Source organism: Kalmanozyma brasiliensis (assembly GCF_000497045.1).
Source record: "Kalmanozyma brasiliensis GHG001 unplaced genomic scaffold PSEUBRA_SCAF22, whole genome shotgun sequence".
Taxonomy (NCBI): Eukaryota; Fungi; Basidiomycota; class Ustilaginomycetes; order Ustilaginales; genus Kalmanozyma; species Kalmanozyma brasiliensis.
In genome coordinates, this window is record NW_015961962.1 from 88,735 (window position 1) to 107,600 (window position 18,866).

Consider the following 18,866-nt stretch of genomic DNA (forward strand, 5'->3'; position numbering starts at 1 on the left):
GGGCGTTGACAGACAGATGGGTAGGAGGGATGGGCAGAGGGGAAGGAAGGAAGCTTCGGTTCCATGCCGCGCGTCACTGCACCAAAAAAAGGGACACGGAAGTCGGGCATGTGGAGTCGCGGCTGAGCCGTGCGCCATCTTCTTCTCAAGGGTCTTGCTCATTGGCTTGTCGATCATCATTCACACCGTCTAACTACTCAGGGATCAACGGTCGGAGAGATCTCTCCTGCTCAGAGAAGCAGCGTCATGTGTTTTGTAGCTTTGACTGACATTTCGACCTAGCGATGCGACTGCGGGCCCTTGTACGCGAGCACGACGATATCCCCGTCCCTCCTGGGATCCTCGTGCTTGGGCGTATTCCAATACCTCCCCACCTCTCTGTACCCTTTCAAGCTCAGTAGATTCTTCAGCGTCCTCGTGTGCCCCGCTTTCCGCGTCCCTTCCTTCAACAGACTCTCAAAGACGACCAAATGGCTTGGCCAGGAATGTCTCCAGCCTTTATCCCAAGGATTCTCCCCAGCCCCCCTAATCGGGTCAGGCGCGGAGGGATAGGTCGTGTCGACATTGTACGGGAAGCGGTCGACGAGATACCGGATCGGGTCATGGTAGAAAAAGTCGCTCTGATCCCAGTATTCCCTCCCCTTCTGTGCTGGCGTCATCGAGGAAGGGGGTGGGGGACACTCGATGAACCAGCTACGCTCGACCAGCTGTTGGTCATGCAGGTGCGTCGCCCACGGCGTCGAGTGGCACGGCATGAGGAAGCCCAGGTTGTGAATTCGACCAAAGTCCGGACCAAACTCGACGGGTTCCGTGGGAGGCGAGAGCTGTTGTTGGCGGTACAGCTGGCCGAGCTTATACGGCACTTGTTCTTGGGCGACGGAATGGACGGTGATCAGGTACACCGCGGCCATTGGTTGAAAGGTAAGGAGAACAGCGCGAAGCCAGAACGGCAGCACGTTGAGCGATCGCCATAGCTGTTTGGGTGGGGTTGCTGATTGGCGTAGCCTCGCGATCGACTGCGGGTCGCGCGCGTAGGATTCTGCAAGCCCGCTAGCAGCAAGCACGCTGAGCGCAGGGAGAAGCGGTTGGAGAAAGCGGAACTCTTTGTGGCCCAACAGCGAGTAGAGCGCCATCGTGACGCAGACGAGCTTTGCGAGCGACCGCTTGGCACTGTCGCCCAGGCTCCGTCGCATCACGGCGTTTGTGTCGACTTGCAGTGCTGTGATCAGGCCGAAGAGCGTTGCGGGTAGCCAGGTGGTGCAGAGCACGGGCAGACCTTGAGAGAGGTAGAAATGCCATGGATTGGCGCCGTAGAAGATGCTGATGTTGGAGACGACGTTCTTGTGCAGGAACGAGACTAGGCTGAGCGCGGGTAGTAGCCGACCGCCTCGCGGTGCTTGGTTCTCGAGACAGTCGTAGGCCGTGTCGACCGCGAGAGCGAGACCAAGGGCGGCGAGAGCGGTAGTCAGAAGGATGTTGACAAAGCTGCCAGCCTCGCCGATGAGTTCGAGCAGAGGAAGCACCGATCCTTCCTGTTGTTCCGCCTCGCCGCCGAGCTTGCCTTTGCCGCCGGATGCAGGTGAAGATTTCGGGTGAAGGCAATGCAATTGACGCACCAACAGCTCCACGGCCAGGAACACCCACAGCACTCCGCTCGTCGGACGCAACAAACACGCCAGAGCCGCAAGCACGACACTTTTTCGAAGCGTCCGGTCGTACACGAGCCTCGAAATCTGCTTCTGGTCCAAATCCCTGTCGTACTCTGTCTGGTCGCTGAGGTCCGTATACGTCTCTTTCGGAGCCGACTGCTGCCAGATGCATCCTGGGCTTTGCAACGCCTGCAGCTTCACTCGCTCCTGGACCGTCGAGAAGGTATTGACGTCGAAGCGCGACGAAAAGAACGGCACGTACGGCCAGTAGAAGAGCGCCGCCGCTGTAATCGCCGCCTCGGTCGAGTTGCTTAACGTCCTCGTTGCCGTGAACAGCGTGTACAGGTTGGAGAGATTGACGAGGGTGGCAAGCCATGCGACGACAGGTCCACCGACGCGGTTGGCTAGTCGAAACGTGTAAAGGTCGCCGACGGCTGCGATCACCGCTTGTTGAAGCCGAGGGAAGAGGACGAGCAGAGAGGTCTGATCGAGACCTGTCAGCTTGAGCAGCGTGTAGCCGGGCACGAAGAGTAGCGGATGGAGGATCGAGCGAATCGGTCCGTGGAGCAGGTTGCGCAGCGCAGCTCTGAAGTAAGATTTGGAGAGCGAAGAAACGTCATTGCTAGAAGACCATTCCCAGCTCTTGAAGCCATAGCCAAAGACGATGCGATGCGCAATCTCGGTGGTCTGGTAGTGCTCGTCGGGCTGGAAGAACGTTCTTGTGCCCAGGGCGACCAGGATGCGGAAGACCAGAAGGAAGGAGAAGAGTGCAAAGTGGTTTACTGGCGAACGCTGCGGTACTGTCGGAGCTGGCGCGGTCGACACTGGCGGCGATCTCGAGTCATCTCCAGCTGTTGACAGATGTGACCGATGACGAAGCTCCATGCTGGTCCACGTGAAGCCAGCGACTTCGATGTGAGTGTGGGCGATGCGGGTCAAAGATGGTGGATGTGCATCAAGAAGAATAAAAGGGTCGCTTTCCTCCACAGCGTGAAAGTGTTGGTCTCCACCGCCGTTCAAATCAGAGCGGATCGAGACGCGACATGGTCCATGAACCCTTTCTAGAGCGATCGAGCCAGGACAAGAAGCCGCCTTCAGCTCACTTTTGATCAGAGCCTCATCACAGGGTTGAACGCACTTTGAAGCACAAGTATATCGCGTCGCATTGCATGACGGGTCACGCCCTCCTACGACGAATGTAGTCGCGCACCGGCTCGTTCCCCGCTTCGTCGACGAAGAACCTGCGCTTGCTATCGTCCTCCCACACCAGCACGCCCAGCTGCTTGGCATAGTTCCTCACCTCCTCAAAGTCAAATTGACTGGTAAAGTCGGTAAACAGCGAGCCCAGATTCTGCTGAACGCGGTTCTTCTCTCGCTCCCATAACCTGATCTGATCCGACACTGTGACGGGGAGCAGCGGGTCGTTGCGGTGCATCTGGACGTGCGCATGATGCGTGAGGTACGTTATGATCTGTTCCGCCGTGATGCCGTTGGCTAGTGCGGACTTGACCGAATCACGCGTGATGGAGCCGACGACGAGGTTGGGGAATCTCGCCTTGATCGTGACGAACAAGGACAGCACCGCGACTCGGAGTGGATTCGAGGTGTATGCGTAGAGACGGTAGTTGGTCTCAAGGATGATGTAGCCTCGCTCTTCCTGCTCTGTTCCGTTGCTCGACAGCAGAGGAATGGCAGCAGATGATGTGAGAGTGGTGGCGAGACGAGTGGGATAAAAGCGTCGGCTGGAGGCTTTGCGTTGGTAGACGAGTCCATAATCGCGAAAGTCTTCGAGCATGTGCAGTTGCGTTTCGGGCAGCTCCTCGGTCGAGTAATCTCGTCCCAGCTCCAAGCTTCCGAGCATGAAGAGAAAGGCCAGCACTTCGACTAGATCCATGTTGCGCTCCTCTGCCATGTCGAGGTACTGCAAGAGCAGATCCCATAGTTGCGTGTTGACGTCCTCGAGCAAGAACTGGAATCCTCGACTGGTGATGTTGAGTCCTCCGCCTGAGCTCGCGCTCGATCTAGGCTGCATGAGGTTGCTTCTCCGTAGCAGGTAGAGGACGGGTTCTCGTGGTGTGCTAGAGTTGTCGCTGCCGACCATGTAGTGCAAGATGGTCTCCCACTTTGTTCGTGCGTATTGGTCCAGGAAGGCCACGTCGACGGCATTCTTGTCTTCCGTATCGCAAGGTACTCCGAACGATCTGTGCTTTCCTCCGCCCGTCAACGCCCTACGCATCCCCTCTGTGAAGACGGCATTGAGCAGGAGGATCTGCTTGCCTCCGGTCGTCTTGAGCTGCACGATGGACAAGCGCGAGAGCTTGTCCACAGCACCATCAAAGTCCTTTTTGGCTTCCTTCTTGATCCAAGCAAGGAAGTCATCTGCTGCAAGTGGCACGTCGAGGAAGAGCATGTGCATGATGAGTTGACGTGCCATCATGGGCAGCAGGCGGAAGATGGCGAGACATGATGCTGGCTTCTCGTACAGCCGGATGAGGACCGATCGTGGTTGTCGATCGAGAAAGTCGTCGATGGTCTCTGCTCCAATACCAGCTGCTCTAGAGTGTTCCGATATTGAGAGGGCATTGTTGTTGCCTCCCTTTGCTGTGGACGTGAGACCCTGGCCCGGACCGGGCGTGTGCCTCTGGCTCGCCATGGCTGGCTATGCACGAGCGCGGCGTGCCTGCAAAGACGATGCGTTTACGACTGCATATGCTGCTTCGGATGTGCAGCTGGTCGCAAGGCGGGAGTTGCGATCTGCTGGTCGTAACGGCGGCTGATAGCTGTATGGAGCGAGTGAGGAGGAAGGATGTGTCATGGAAGGATGGCTGCTGCGCACTGACGAGCGACTTTGCCTCCACACCGCGGCGACCCTAAATTTCCGATTTCCGGGTAAGCTTAAGAGAGGTCGAAATTGATTGCGACTCTTCAGGCAATGCTTTTTGCGCTTGCTCAGTCTGAATCAATCCTCTGCGGGACCCTCCACAGCTTTGCTGCTCAGAAGAAATTTTTGGTTGGACAAGGAGCAAAAGGGTCCTCGACACCATCCTCTCTTCCTCTCGATATCATTCCACCGAGACCGAATCGACGGCGAGCAGTGCTACAACGATGGCGGCCTTCAGCACTACAGACGAGGCTGTCCTCACCGCTCCTCTCGAGCTTAACCCTCTCGCACAGTCGGCCACCGCTTCTTCGTCAGGCCGCTCCATCTACCACATTTACGACATCGTCTCGACGGCAGCCAAGATCCACAGCGGCCGCTTCCAGCGAGTAGCACTGCAATTTCCCGACGAAGCATTGATCGACTCTGTGCCCGTATACTGGGCGCTGAAGCGGGAGGTTCGGACACTCTACGCTGCTGACCCGGCCAACACGAACGCAGCTTCAACCTCGACTGCAGCGAACAAGAGCCTGCCGGAGTTCTACATTCTAGCAGACACGAGCTACGGAGGATGCTGCGTCGACGAGGTCGCTGCCAAACACGTCGATGCGGATCTAGTGGTGCATTACGGACATGCCTGTCTGTCAGCCACGGCGAGGCTGCCGGTGATCTACGTGTTCACCAAGCAGCCGCTAGCGGACGTCTCTGCTGCTGCGAGGAGCCTGGCGGAACAGGCGAAGCAGCAGATGTGCAATGGCGCTGCTGAAGGAGAGGTGAAGGCGATCGTTCTTACGTACGACGTTTCATGGGATCACGTCGTGGAGGACGTGTTTCAGGCTACACAACAAGCGCTGAAAGAGCAAGGCGTCGATCTGCCGCTCGTCCGGACATATGTGGATTTCAGCCGCAACTACGATGATAAGCTCGTCCATGGCAGGGCAGCCGTTTCCAACCAGTCGACACAAGCAGGATGCTGTAGGGGCATCGAAGCGTCGTGTGCCTGTTCTGCAGAAGCGACTTCATCATCCTGCTGCAACGGAGGATCGTGCCCGTCCACAGAAGCCTCCTCCTCATGCGCAAAAGCAACATCAACAGCTTCAACGACAATCAACGCACCACCAGCATCAGCGGACATTGACAACATTGCTGCTGACAACGCAGCGCAACCTCTCGGTCCTTCTCGAAAGGTCACCCTTCCACCCTCCACCACCTTCTCCGAATGCCTCTACCTCTACCTCGGTCCGGAGTCTCTCTCGCTCACCAACCTCCTCCTGACCCTCGGCCCCTCGACACCACTCATATCGTACAACCCTCTCACCGCCTCATCGCGTATCGAGACAGGTTCGACCAACCGTCTTCTCATGAAGCGCTACACCTCGGTGCTCAAAGCGCGGGACGCCTCTGTCGTCGGACTTCTCGTCGGCACTCTCGGGGTGCATTCCTACCTCCCTTTGCTCAAGTACCTGCGTCGCCTGCTCACGGGCCCGACGAGCGGTCGCAAAGTGTACACGATCTCGGTGGGCAAGCTCAACCCGGCGAAATTGGCCAACTTCCAAGAGATCGACGTATTCGTCCTGGTTGCTTGCCCAGAGAACACCTTGGTGGACAGCAAGGAGTTCTTCAGACCGATCGTGACGCCTTTTGAGATGGAGCTGGCGGTGAGGGCGGCGGAGCGGATGGAGAGGGGAGAGGAGGGCGTGGATTGGACTGGGAGGTACGTGCTGGATCTCGAACGGCTGGTGCCGGAAGAGGAAAGGATGGGGCTGGAGGCGAAGCTGGAGGAACTGAAGGTCGACGATGGCGAGAGTGGCAACGTCAAGGAGGACGAAGAGGATGCGGACAGACCCCACTTCTCGCTCATCAGCGGAACGTATGTGCACAGGCGCAAGTTCAACGCGAAAACAGGCAGCACACCTCAAGGCGTTAGCGCGGAAGAAGGGACATTGCAGATTTCAAACCAGGCTGGAGGAGATGGCGATAAGGTGGTGGTTCGCAACCCAACAACGGGCCAGCTGACCACAGTGCTCGAGACAGCATCGATCGCACATCTGCAGAGGCGTGGGTGGAAGGGCTTAGAGCAAAGGTTGGGCATGGACGAGCCGAGCGAGCTAGAGGAAGGGAGAGAGGGCATCGCCAAGGGCTATAAGGACGCCGGTGGTGCTGGCGAGATCATGTAGCGCCGCACCGAGTCATACACACCAGTCTTGATTCAACGATACGGTGCGACAGTCTGACGATGTGTGCGTGAGATGAAAGGTTTGATTATCGAGACCTAGACCGAAAGAGAAGCTGCGAATGTTTGCGAAGACGAGATTGCTACGTTCGCCTAGATGCCTCCCTCGCCACCGCCCTCCAGCAGCCCGACCAACAACCAACTCGCTCCCGCAGCCACACCTCCGACGGCCAACGTCGACACTGCACCCCACACGTACCCCTTGACCCCTCCCTCTCCACCCGTCACGCGCTGCTTGACCACACCAAACACCAACAGAATCACCCCCGTGATCACCACGGACCACATCAGCGCCCGGCTCGCCTCCACGATAAACATGTACGGCAGCAGCGGGATGATTCCACCCATAAAGTAACTGAGTCCGATGGTAAGCGCCGAGATGTAGAGGCGCGAGGTGCTGACTGGTTCGAGACCCTCTCCGAGTTTCAGCAGGAAAGGGGTGAGACCAGCCTGTTCGGCGTCGTCCTCTGCGAGCAGGGCTTCTTCGTCCGTGCTCTTCTGCTTCGCGCCGACGCTCGACGACGGTACGGGGATGCAGCCGAAGATCTTGCGTCGAGCACCCTGGGAGGAGCGCAAGGCCTGTGATGCTGCCAGATGTTCCGCCTCCCGCCTTGCCTGCTCTTTGGCGGTGAGCTCGCTGGCAATCTGCGCCGAAGTGTTTTCAGCGATACCGTAGCCCTTGAGAATGTCGTGTACCTGACGCTGAACCTCTGTGCCACACGAACGCTGCACACGCTGCTGCGTCGACCGCTGCTGGAAGGCAAAGTGGCTCAACTCGGCTTGGGCCGACAAAAAGCCGCCAATGCCCATCGAGATGGCGCCCGATACGAGCTCGGCCAGCCCCGCGAGGACGACCAACCTCGTCGATCCAGTGGAGGACAACCCGGCAGTGAGAGCAAAGGGCACGGTGAGACCGTCCGAGAGACCCACGATGCAGTCGCGTGCAAAGTCCGGGTCGATCAGCGTGCGGTCGTCGGTAGGGATGATGTCGCGACAGCAGACAAAGTCCGGGTTGTGAGGGGTTGAGGAGGGGCACTCGTGCGAGGCGGAGAGGGTGGACGCGGAAGAGGAGGCCGTTGCCGAGGCATCTTGCGAGGCGGACTGGTAGTCAGCGGAAGTGGTGGACCACAGAAGGGGCGTGGACTCGGATTTGGACTTGGAGGAGGGAAGCTTGACGGAGGCGCCGTTAGAGGAGGAGGCGGCGCAGGAGCAGTTGGCACAGCCAGCGCCGGCTGCTTTGGTGGAGGAGCAGGCCATGTTTGACAATCTTGGATGCGTTGAGGGGGAGATGACGATGGAGTGGGAGGGAGAGAAGGTGAAGGGGAAGCAGATGAAACTTTATATCACTTTGCGACTGCGCTCTGTTCTTCCGACTCTCCGCAGGCGCTCAGGTTTCTTGCAGAAACGGCGAAGGATGCGACGCGGATGATGACAATGCAGGATTGCGAGCTCGTTCATTCGCTGACCGGCGGCTTTCCTTCGCTCAGCAGGGTCCGCACCCAGACGAACCCTGACAGCAGCTGCGCCAAAAGTTGATAAGAGCTCACTGCAGATCTTCTCGTTCGGATGCGTGCCGAGCGAGCTCTAATTTTGGCAGAAGCACGCCAGCCTACAGTATAACGCAAGGCAGCTGGCCAATCAGAGTCAACCTATTGCAAATCACAAAAAGCGGCCCTCAAGCAATTTCTTTGATTGGCAGCAAGACCGTCATAACAGAGTGATTTGAGGTTGAAAGATGTAACACCCTGAAGCTAAAAATCAAACCCAACGCGCGACGCGTACAGCGGCGGAGAGAGATCAAAAACGTTGAAACTGCAAGAAGAAGGGTCCGCGCTGACTGACACGCAACTCCACCTTAGCGTAGCCAAAAGATACGCTACAGCACACCGCGTACTTGACCCTGAGCAAGATAGGTTCGGCTGAGCCTTCTTCAGTCCTTCCTACACCATCACCTGTCGCTGTCATCACGCTCCCTCCCATCGGCACCTCCGACTCATTCGGAAGCACTCCGACCAGCTTCTTGGCAGAAGCTTCTCACTCTCTTTCGGCACATCCGGCCCGTGCCGCTCTTGGCGCTCTTCGTATGACCTGATCCGACCTCGTCCAGGCACCATCGCAGTCTCGTCGGGTGACGCGCTGTCACTGCTACACAGTCGCCATGCAGGTCGACACAGCCGCGGTGGCCACATCCTCACCGCTCTCGTCGCTCGTCTCGTCGTCGGTCCCTTCGATCGAGCCAGCGCCTCCGGTGGCCGGTGCAAGAGCCAAGGTGACCTACTCGCGCAAGCCACTCGCTCCCGAGAACGAGGCGTCCTCTTCTTCTTCGCAGCCTACCTCGCCCTCAGACAACCTCTTCGACTCGCCTATGCGATCCTATGGGCGCAAAGCAGCCTCGCATCTCGATCACGACGCCAACGACGTCACCATCACCAACGAGGTCTCCCCTGCCACCACGGCTCCCGCTGGCAACTCGGCCATCAAGATCGGCGCCTCTTCCCTCTTTCGTCGTGTCGACTCGCACAACTCCCAACACAGCCAAGATAATGACCAGCAGCAGAGCTCAACAGAGTCGCCCGCCGTCAATCGCACCAAAAAGTTCCAGTTCGGCGCGGCTAGGGCTATCTTTGACTCGGACTCGGATTCAGATGGCGATCTTGGCTCCAAGCTCACATCAAGACCGCTGGCCGGCAACGCAGACCAGACTGATGACGAGGTCATTGCACGCATCCGTGCTCAACAAGCACGCTATGCAGACTCGGATCCCTTCACCGGCTCGCTCTCGTCGGTGCCCCCATCCAGCTCTCAGGCACATTCAACCATGCAGCGCCCTATGCACGACTCTGGGGACGAGCACATGGCGGACGACGATCAAGATAACAGTGCAAACATCTCGCGTCCTCGCGGTGGAAAAATCTCGGCCATGAGAGGCAAAGGTGGTAAGCCATCACGCTCCAAGTTCTCCGAGTCGTCCGACAAGGAAGCCAGCGCTGGCTCGGACGTAGACGACGACGAGGTAAATGCTCGCAAGCCTCGCACATTTAAGCTGGTCAGCTCCGCCTCCTCTGCCTCGGCTACACCAGCCAATCAGGACGCATCGGTCGACGATGAGCCAGCATTGACCCGTCGCGACAAGGTGGCCGCCCTTGCTGCCAGGGCTAGAAAGGCGCACGGTGCAGGGGAAGGCGAGATGGACGCAAATACGGAAGCTGATCCACTCCTGGATGCTTTCTTCGGCGGCGGGAGTCCCGGAAGGATTCCATCACGCTCGCCTTCTCTCGACATCCAGGGCAGCGACGAGGACGAACACAACGACGCCATGCCAGCATTCATGGCGCTAAATTCCAAGTCTGCAGCAGCAAAAAGCAAGAGCAAGAAGAGCAAAAAGGCCGCACCAGTCGAACGAGATATCCTCGACGATCCTCAAGACGATCCCAAACATGCATCTAAGCGCGCCGCTGCTTCAAAGGAGAAAGGTCCGCCAAAGATCAAGCCTCTGAGCAAGAAGGAAGTGGACGCGATGCACAAACAAACTGCCCGTCTCGCACGCGAGAACCGCACTCGACTTGCGCCCGCCCATCAAAAGAAGACGATCGGTCTCAACGACCTGCTCATCAAGATTTCAGCCGGCGAGGCTTTCCGAGGCCACGCCAGTCAGGCGGCCAGCACCAGCAACAGCGCCGATGCTGCTTCCGACAGTAGCGCTCAGCCCTCTTCCCAAATCCCGTCCGGTCAGTCCAAGAGCCAGCACGCTTCTGACCCAATTGAGTCGGATCCTATTCCAGAACGATCGAGCCCGCATCCCGCATACTCAAGCAGTCCTGTCCTGCCCGTATCGAGGCAGCAGGATCGCAGACTTGGGCTAGACCAGAGCAGCAGCAACGCAAACATCTTGCAGAATAGCGCCGCAGGCCGAGTCGGCGGTCTCGCCACCAAGCAAGGTCCAAACGCGCAAATGCTCCGGCAGCAGCACCTGCTCGCTGGTGCCGACGACGACGAGGACGCCCAGCTACCTGACCTTGCGTCGATCGTCAAGCAAAGCCGCGATCAGCAAGAAGCCGACAAGGACGCTGCGCGCAAGAAGCAGCACCTCCTCGAGATGAAGCTCCGTCTTCTCGAAAAGTCTCGTCAGCAGGCCTTCGCTTCGAACGAAGCTGCCACCAAGCCCGTCAACGCTGATGCTGCGGACGGAGACGACCTCGAACTGTACACGCCAGGCTCTGTCCTGGCTGCAAAGCACAACATCCTCACCACGCCCGGCAAACCGCGGCCTACCGACCAGTTGTACCGAGAAATCGGGATCCGCCCGGGCAAGACATCGCCAAGTCGCAAGTCCTACACCGGCACCAACGCCAATGGCTCGCCCAACGCCGACCACCACAGCGCCGACCACGTTGAAATGGCAGACGGTCACGATGAGCTTCTTGTCACCGACAGTCAACTACGGACTGCTGGCAAGGGTCTGTTCGTCGCTTCTGACAAAGCCGCAGGTCACGTCCCGGCGACGCAACCACCGCCTGTCTCGACACAGCCTTCCGTACAGGCTTCATCTCGACAAGCTGCGCCTCGCTCAGGTCCGCTCAAGTTGACACAAGCTCAGCTCAATGCGAACCTGATGCGCCAAATGCAGTCTCAGAGCCTCAAGGCTCGATCGCAGAAGGACGCCAAAGATGCAAGTGCCAAAGCTGCAGCTGGTTCTGTGGTCGACAAGTACGGACGATCCGCTGCTCCCGATGTGCAAGCCATGCTCCAGCGATTGGGCGAGACAGCAAACGACCAGGCTATCGATCAGACCGACAGAGTGGACGAGGATGAGGATGATCCCGACTACATCATGCCACCGGCACGCAACGCCGAGTCTGCCGTCGGAAGCGATGTCGACATGGGCAGCGCGAGCGAGATCGACGAGAACGACGATTTCATTGACATGGGCAGCGCAGATGAGGGCGACGAGAATATGGATGTCCAGGAAGCTGGCACGCGGGACACTATCGAGGAAGCCGATGAGGAGCACGACAGCGAGAAGGAAAACGCACCTCCTCCGGCTAGTCAGCAGTCGCAGCGGTCCAACGCCTCTCCGAGTCTCAGCCGCAGTCTTTTGCCCAGTCGCGCTGTCATGGACGATGATGAGGATGAGTTGCCTGCTGCGCGTCCACACGCGCGAAGGGGCCGACGCAGCGCCTTGGCGGACGACGACGACGACGCAGACGATGAAGCCGCTCTGCAGCCGGGTCCCTTCGATCGTAATCGCGGCAATGTGCACGCAGACGAGGCGAGCCAGAGCCAAGGACATTTCAGAGTCCCGCTCGGCGACATTTCGAGCCAATCGATCGACCAGAGCATGCCCTTCTCTCGCTCCAACACCACTTCTCCTGCCATGCAGCACGCTCCCGCACCCCGCAGAGATCCCCTCGTTGTCCCGCTCAGCGCCGGCCACGACGAGGACGAGTCCTTCCGCACCGACGACATTCCTTCGCAGGCTGCGTCCCTCGGCCGCTTCTTCGAGCCGACTATGCCACCGCCGCCGACCGCCAAATCCGCACTGGCCGCCTCCTCCGCTCACAAGTCCTTCTGGGATCAGACGCAGACGCAAGACGAAACCCAGGACCCGAGCCAGCTTCCATCCTCCGTCCATCCTGGTCCACGCGACCTCACTCGCGACGAATCAGCCAATTCTGCACTCGGCGCCTTCTTCCAAGACACCCAACAGGATTCGCTTCGCGGCGAGAGCCTGGACATCTTTGACAACCCCAAAACGGCGCATGGCAAAGCGCCCGGTTTCACGCAGTTCTTCTTCGACGGCACGCCTCCACCCTCCGCCTCGGCCAAATGGGACGCGTCGACGATGCCCCCACCCAAGTCGACCGAGGTGGACGCCTTTGCGGCGCTCCGCAAGGCGCAAATGAGCGACGCGATGGGTCTGCTCGAGCCGACACCCTCGGTGCTGCCGAGCTTCGACGAGAGTCAGGCGGAGCGCGAGGCGTATGCGAGTGCACAGGCGAATGCGTCGCCCGAGAAGATGTACATGAATCGCGACGGATTCTTTACGCAGACCAAGCCGAGCACGCAGGCGGGGCTGTGGTCGCAGTACGATGACAGTCAGAGTCAGAGTCAGAGCCAGCTGAGGGGCGGTGTGACGCAGAGTCCGGCACTGCGTCGCGGCAGCGAGATCAGCAACATCGGTGATCAGGGTGTGTCGATCTTTGACGATGAGGAGGATGCACCGGTACAGCTCAAGCGCCTGCGTCGCGGCGCGCGGTTTGCCGACGAAGAGGTTGTGCATCAGCCGGAGGCGAGCGATGCGGGTAGCGACATGGACGACGACGCCGGTCCGCCATCGAGTCAACCCGAGCCAAAGACGCGCAACGCATTCGACGTGCTGCGCGAAGGCCCGCTCCCCGACCCCGAGGTGCGCAGCAAGAAGCGCAAATCCGCCTTCATCGAGGGCGAAGCCGAAGAGTCGGAGGACGAAGAGCTGAACCCCAAACGTGGCGATGCCGGTGGTCTGAAGGGCGTCTTTGGCGACGACGCCGACTCTTCGGGTGCCGAGGAGGAGTCGGAAGACGATGCGGACGCGGCGGATCTCACGGAGCTAGTGGACAACGAGCGGGATCTGGACGAGGCCACAAAGGACGAGATCGCCCGAGCTCGCTTCCGCGAGGACATGGACGCGAGGGACAGGGAGGACCTCGAGATCCATCAGAAAGCCATCCAGGGCGGATACCGCAACCGGCGACGCGGGGTGGGGTTGAATGGAATCGAAGGGTTCCTGGACGACGATGCGGATGATGAGGAGCTCAAGCGGCGTGCGACCATGGGTGGCGGAGCAAGCTGGAAGAAGCGCAAACTGCTCGACGGCACAGAGGATGGGATGGACAAGCTGGCTGCGCACGAGGAGGCGCTCCCATTCGTCCAGGGATACGCCGCAACCCACAGGGTCGACCACGAGAGCGACAAGTACGATTTTCTCACGATGGAGGTCGCCGCCGATGATGGGGAGGAGAGCGACGAGGAAGAGGAAGAGGAGGATGTGGTGGAGGAAGATGCGTTTGGACCTGTCGTGGGCCAGCCCAAGACGATGAACCGCAGCACGCTCGCTAGTATTGTGCGGGAGCGGCGGAAGGCAGGCAAACGTGCGCTGAGCGATGATGAGGAGGAACGACGCGACAACGACTGGGATTCGGACGAGGATCGTGATGAGGCGCTCACCGCCGCTATGCGGGATCGCACCAAGGCATCTGCCCCTTCTCAGCCGGTACCTTCCAAAAGGGTCCAACAAGGCGCGCAGTACGGTCGCAACTCCCGCCCCGCCCCTGCGCCACAAGTCACCGACGAGCCGATGGAGGACGACCCCGACGACGAAGGAACCTCCCTCATGGCTCGCATGCTCGCCCGTCCCACCGCGTCCAAAACGGTCGAGACGCTGGACGACGTCGAACCGGAATGGGGCAACGACGCGGGCATCGTACGTGCTCCCAAACCTGCTGCCTCTGGCACCTCCCAGTCTTCTTCCTTGGGCAAATCAATAAGCACAGGCATGAAGACAGGCGGCGAGAAGAGGAGGATGGGCTCCATGCTCCTCAGCAAGCAGATTATGAGGAGGGAGAGCGGGTTTAGTTCGAGTAGCGGGAGTAAACGTTGAGCATTGCATTTGTTATCGATTAGAGAGCTGCATGGAATTGTTTCTACTTTATCGCGGGGTGAGCGAGTCGGTCTGAACAAGTGTGGGCGGTGAAGATCGGCGCTCGTCAATGGTGAGTTCTAGGACACCCACACAGTGCGCAGCACGCCAAACTGGTCCTTCCTCGACGATACGCGGTCGTGCTTCTCCACGTCGGCCCCCATCTCCCTCGTCAACGTGGTACATCGCTCCCGGACCCATTCGAGCGTGTGTCTCTGGACCTGACTCAACACGGTTCCTTCCGCCTCGGTCTTGCAACTGTGCATCTCCTCTTCCGTTAGCGGGGAGAGGACCCATCTGTCGACCCTCGTCCCTTTACCCGTTGGACGGCCAATACCGATCCGGACACGACTCAATTTGGGGCCTTCTTGACCCTTCTTGGTCGGTTCGACGGGGATAGCTAAGCGGGCAATGATGTCCCGTACACCATTGTGACCTCTCGCACTACCGCCTTCGCGCCGTTTCGCCTCGCCAAAGGGCAGATCCAGTTCGTCTTGAAGCACCAGCACGTCATCCGATGGTGGTCGGTCGGAGGAGTATTCGGCACCGTGCGATGCGAGAAACGCTTTGAGCGCCACGCCAGACCGATTCATTGCATGGGCCGGCTTGAAGAGCAATACGTTCACCTGGTAGACCGTTGAATCTTCCGGATTGCGCGAGCTGAAGAAGCGCGGTGAGGACGGGATGAGGAGGGGTAGGGTGGCGGTCCAGCCCCCGCTCGGGCCTGTGACTTTGAGCAAGGAAGAGGGCAACGGCGGTGGTGGAGCGTCCAGGTCCAGGTTGGGCAAGTGAGAGGGTACGGGCACGTCCCACCCCGCTCGATCAGCGTGGACTAAACGACCCTGCTCGAGCACATCCCGTACCTCGCGCAGGCGCGAACGCACGGATCGATCCTGCTCGACCAAGCTCGTGAGGAGCGGATCGAGAACGATCTGTCCAATGGAGTGACGAGTATTCGGATGTGTCGTCGCATTCCCCACCCCGATCACAACGAGCTGGCCGCTCACTTTGATGATCTTCGGCAGGCGGTCTTTCGGCGGCGTAAGGTGGATGTGCAGTCGTTCGACGTTGGCATGCTGCGCCTTGCCGTACTCTGCGACCAAACGAGGCAGGCCCGGGGTGGAAGTGGAGAATGAGGACCGGTAAAGAAGGTGTGCGAGACGTTCATGGAAGGTCAGGCCCATCCGGTCGAGGTGATCCTGCCTGCCGTTGCTGCTCGGATCGGGTGGGCTGGTCGCATCGCGCTCGCCGATGAGCGCAGCTGGATCCTCGTGCTGCTTGACCTCTGCGGGGAGGCTCAGCCATTCTCGCCGCGGGATGTACGGCGGATTGCTGAGTATCAGATCGAAAGGTCCGCCTGCTAGGCTTGCGAGCTGATCCATAGCCGCATCGTCGAAGATATCTGCTTGGACGATGTGCAGGTTTGAGTCTGGTTCGTTGATCGTGAAGCTGAGTTTGACGGCATTCTCTTGCGCGAGCTCTACTGCTTGCGGCGATTGGTCGCATGCTACCACCCTCCAGCTGCCGCCCGTGCCGAGTCGTGTTCGTAGCGCATCAGCGACAAGAAGCGCAATGCACCCTGAGCCGGTGCACAGGTCGACCACTCGCACGTGTTCTAGCTGCGAAGGATCCATCTTGCTCAGAGTGTTGACCACTTCCGTCGCCCAATGCTCTGTCTCTGGCCGTGGCAGCAATGTTGGCGGTCGGACAATGAGCTCTTGCGGGAGAGCTCCAAATGGTATACTGCCTAGCAGGTACGAAACGGGCACGTTCTCCCTCGTCATCCGCGTTGACATTGAGATGAGCTGCCGCCGCGATTCGCGGTTCAGCGCTTGTTTCGGCTGCGAAGATGTGCCTGCTGCCTGAAGCTTGCGTAGGTGTTGAACGATCCAGCGTATCTCTGAATGAGCGAGCTGGATCGCTTCGTCTCGCTCCGCTTTCTTGCGCGCGTTGCCTCCGAGTTGGGCGAGGCGATAGGCGTCTTGGCGTCGACGTAGCGCTTTTAGCAGGGGATCGTCGGATGTCCAGAACCGTCTTGCTCTTGCTGCCGTTGCTGATGCTGATGTAGACGCTGAAGATGCTGAATAGTCGCGAGCGTACCAAGGATGGCCATTTGCATTGCTCCTGCCGTTCGCCAGACAGGCGAGGTACGAGTGGTTCCCTTGTCCTGCCACTGCTCTGCCTGCACTGGTCAGCAGCGTCATACTTGTCCAGTGACGGCCTGATCTTGATGCATTGCGAATAGGTGAGGATAGGGTGTTTCTCGAAGAACAGGACCCTGAACCAACAAAAAAGTTGCCTTCTTCTCAGCCGACACCCGAGCTTTGTGTTTTCGATGCAAACCGGCCAAATCGCCGTGGAGAAGAGCTGCCGGCGAAGGTCCTTCCGAACGCTCGCTTCCGGCAATGATTTGACTGGTCCGTGCAGCGTGTTCCGGCAATGCATACTGCGCTCGCAGCATGTTGTGGCTCCACCGAGGCACTCGCTCCGAGGCTGAATCACTCCAACTCAGCGAGAATCTCTTCGTCTGAGACTGCACTGACTGAGCCCGCAGCGTATAAAGACGTTCTTCTTGCTTCCCGGCTTCCGTTCCCGCACACCACCAACAAAGCTTTCCGACTTTGATACTTTCGCGAAAATGGCTCCCACCGCTGCCAACCCCAAGGACTGCCCCGAGTATGATCCGAAGAACATGATCTTCCGCCGACTTGGCCCCTCGGGTGTGCGCGTCTCTCTGTTCTCTCTCGGAGGCTGGCTCACCTACGGTGGTACCGTCAACAGCGACGAGACCAAGGAGATTGTCAAGCTTGCCTTCGAGAATGGCATCAACACGTTCGACACTGCCGAGGTGTACTCTGCTGGCCAGTGCGAGGTCGACATGGGCAAGGCCATCCGCGACCTCAACCTCCGTCGCTCTGACCTCGTTCTCATCAGCAAGATCTTCTTCGGTGTCGGTTCCAAGGACCCCAACGGACGAGGCTTGAGCCGCAAGCACATCATCGAGGCTGCCAATGCCTCTCTGGAGCGATCTGGGCTCCCCTACTGGGACGTGCTCATGGCCCATCGTCCTGATCCTACTGTCCCTATGGAAGAAATCGTTCGAGGTTTCAATAGGTTGATCGAGTCGGACAAATGTTTCTACTGGGGCACGAGCGAGTGGTCAGCGGCCCAGATCGAGGAAGCCCACGCCGTCGCCAGCCGCCTCAACCTGATCCCTCCCATCGCCGACCAGTGCCAGTACAACATGTTCCATCGTGAACGTCCTGAGAAGGAGTACGACCCGCTGTACAAGGTGCGCAACTACGGCACCACCATTTGGTCGCCGCTTGCTTCGGGTCTGCTGACCGGCAAGTACAACGACGGCATCCCCTCCGGCTCGCGCTTCGACACGAACAAGAACTTCTTTGACAACACGGTCAAGGAGCTGCAGACGCCCGAGGGCAAGGCCAAGATCGAGAAGGTCAAGAAGCTGACCCAGATTGCCGACGGTCTAGGTGCCAAGGTGACCAATCTGGCGCTTGCCTGGTGTGCCAAGAACCCCGTAAGTTGCCCTTGTCTGATCGATTCTCGAGGTGGAGAGTAGCGTGCTGACCTTGATCTTTTATTTGCTTTGCCGTTATGCAGAACGTCTCGACCGTGATCCTGGGCGCTTCCAAGCCGGAGCAGATCATCGAGAACCTCAAGTCGCTGGACCTGATCGAGAAGCTGACGCCCGAGATCATGTCGCAGATCGACGAGATCCTGGGCAACAAGCCCGAGCTGCCTTCGCTGTTTGGAAGGTAAATGTCGTCCGTCATTATTGGCGCACCGTCGTTGGTGGATGAGAGCTAGGACTGGAAAGTCGTTGGAACACGAAGAAGGATGCCTTTCCTTGCACAACGGTGCGATATGCTTGCAGTCGATCGTGGACGAACGACGTATTCACCTCTTCCCACATCTTGCCTTCTTCTGCGTTGTGTGGTTGATGGAGCAGAGGTCGGACATCATTTGCGCCCAATCGCGCAAGTGCAAGAAGCAAGTTGTGAAGCGAAGTCAAGCAATGTTCAGGCTCCTTTTCCTCATGTCTGTTCGCTCGCTGGTGAGCCTATCACATTTGGCGTGGTGCCAAAGCTTCAGGTTGATGAAGGCGTGGGAAGGATTGTGATCTCAGAGAAAGGAGGTCGACTTCAGGATTGCACGCTCTTGCTCTCACTCTCGCACCCTTGCCGCCATGCCGAGTGGAACCTACAGAAGAAAGGGGAAATTATGCTAAAAGCAATTTCAAGATGAAATCTGCGGCTCGGCTGGGTTCCTGACCGGCAGCCCATGAATTGATTGCTGCTCGCTGTCAGTTGATCAAGCGGGTGACAGCTGCCCGCGTGATCCTGCAGGCCAGCCAGCCAGCGGTCAAAGAGTCGATTTTCGAATCGAATTTGGAACTGCGCACTC

At 58.8% G+C, this 18,866-nt stretch overlaps 7 protein-coding genes across 7 annotated transcripts; 3 read left to right on the plus strand and 4 right to left on the minus strand.

The window, feature by feature from the left end:
* Positions 1-278: 278 nt before the first annotated feature.
* On the minus strand, positions 279-2,534 carry PSEUBRA_003498 (GPI mannosyltransferase; the record flags this gene model as incomplete). The annotated part of the gene is made up of 1 exon (XM_059465081.1): positions 279-2,534. One exon carries the CDS (start codon positions 2,532-2,534, stop codon positions 279-281), a length of 2,256 nt encoding a protein of 751 aa, XP_059321412.1.
* Positions 2,535-2,826: 292 nt separating this feature from the next.
* Positions 2,827-4,302, minus strand: PSEUBRA_003499 (Transcription factor TFIIH subunit p52/Tfb2; the record flags this gene model as incomplete). The annotated part of the gene is made up of 1 exon (XM_016436633.2): positions 2,827-4,302. One exon carries the CDS (start codon positions 4,300-4,302, stop codon positions 2,827-2,829), a length of 1,476 nt encoding a protein of 491 aa, XP_016292033.2.
* A 452-nt stretch (positions 4,303-4,754) lies between these two features.
* On the plus strand, positions 4,755-6,704 carry PSEUBRA_003500 (Diphthamide synthesis, DPH1/DPH2; the record flags this gene model as incomplete). The annotated part of the gene is made up of 1 exon (XM_059465082.1): positions 4,755-6,704. One exon carries the CDS (start codon positions 4,755-4,757, stop codon positions 6,702-6,704), a length of 1,950 nt encoding a protein of 649 aa, XP_059320622.1.
* A 149-nt stretch (positions 6,705-6,853) lies between these two features.
* On the minus strand, positions 6,854-8,017 carry PSEUBRA_003501 (protein of unknown function DUF125, transmembrane; the record flags this gene model as incomplete). Its single annotated transcript, XM_016436624.1, has 1 exon — positions 6,854-8,017. One exon carries the CDS (start codon positions 8,015-8,017, stop codon positions 6,854-6,856), a length of 1,164 nt encoding a protein of 387 aa, XP_016292035.1.
* A 901-nt stretch (positions 8,018-8,918) lies between these two features.
* PSEUBRA_003502 (DNA replication checkpoint mediator, MRC1 domain protein) lies at positions 8,919-14,399 on the plus strand (the record flags this gene model as incomplete). Its single annotated transcript, XM_016436595.1, has 1 exon — positions 8,919-14,399. The coding sequence occupies one exon, from the start codon at positions 8,919-8,921 to the stop codon at positions 14,397-14,399; it is 5,481 nt and encodes a 1,826-aa protein (XP_016292036.1).
* A 119-nt stretch (positions 14,400-14,518) lies between these two features.
* PSEUBRA_003503 (Peptidyl-tRNA hydrolase) lies at positions 14,519-16,642 on the minus strand (the record flags this gene model as incomplete). Its single annotated transcript, XM_016436631.2, has 1 exon — positions 14,519-16,642. The coding sequence occupies one exon, from the start codon at positions 16,640-16,642 to the stop codon at positions 14,519-14,521; it is 2,124 nt and encodes a 707-aa protein (XP_016292037.2).
* Positions 16,643-17,076: 434 nt separating this feature from the next.
* Positions 17,077-18,221, plus strand: PSEUBRA_003504 (NADP-dependent oxidoreductase domain protein; the record flags this gene model as incomplete). Its single annotated transcript, XM_016436613.2, has 2 exons — positions 17,077-17,979; positions 18,063-18,221. The coding sequence occupies 2 exons, from the start codon at positions 17,077-17,079 to the stop codon at positions 18,219-18,221; spliced, it is 1,062 nt and encodes a 353-aa protein (XP_016292038.2).
* Between the last annotated feature and the right edge of the window lie 645 nt (positions 18,222-18,866).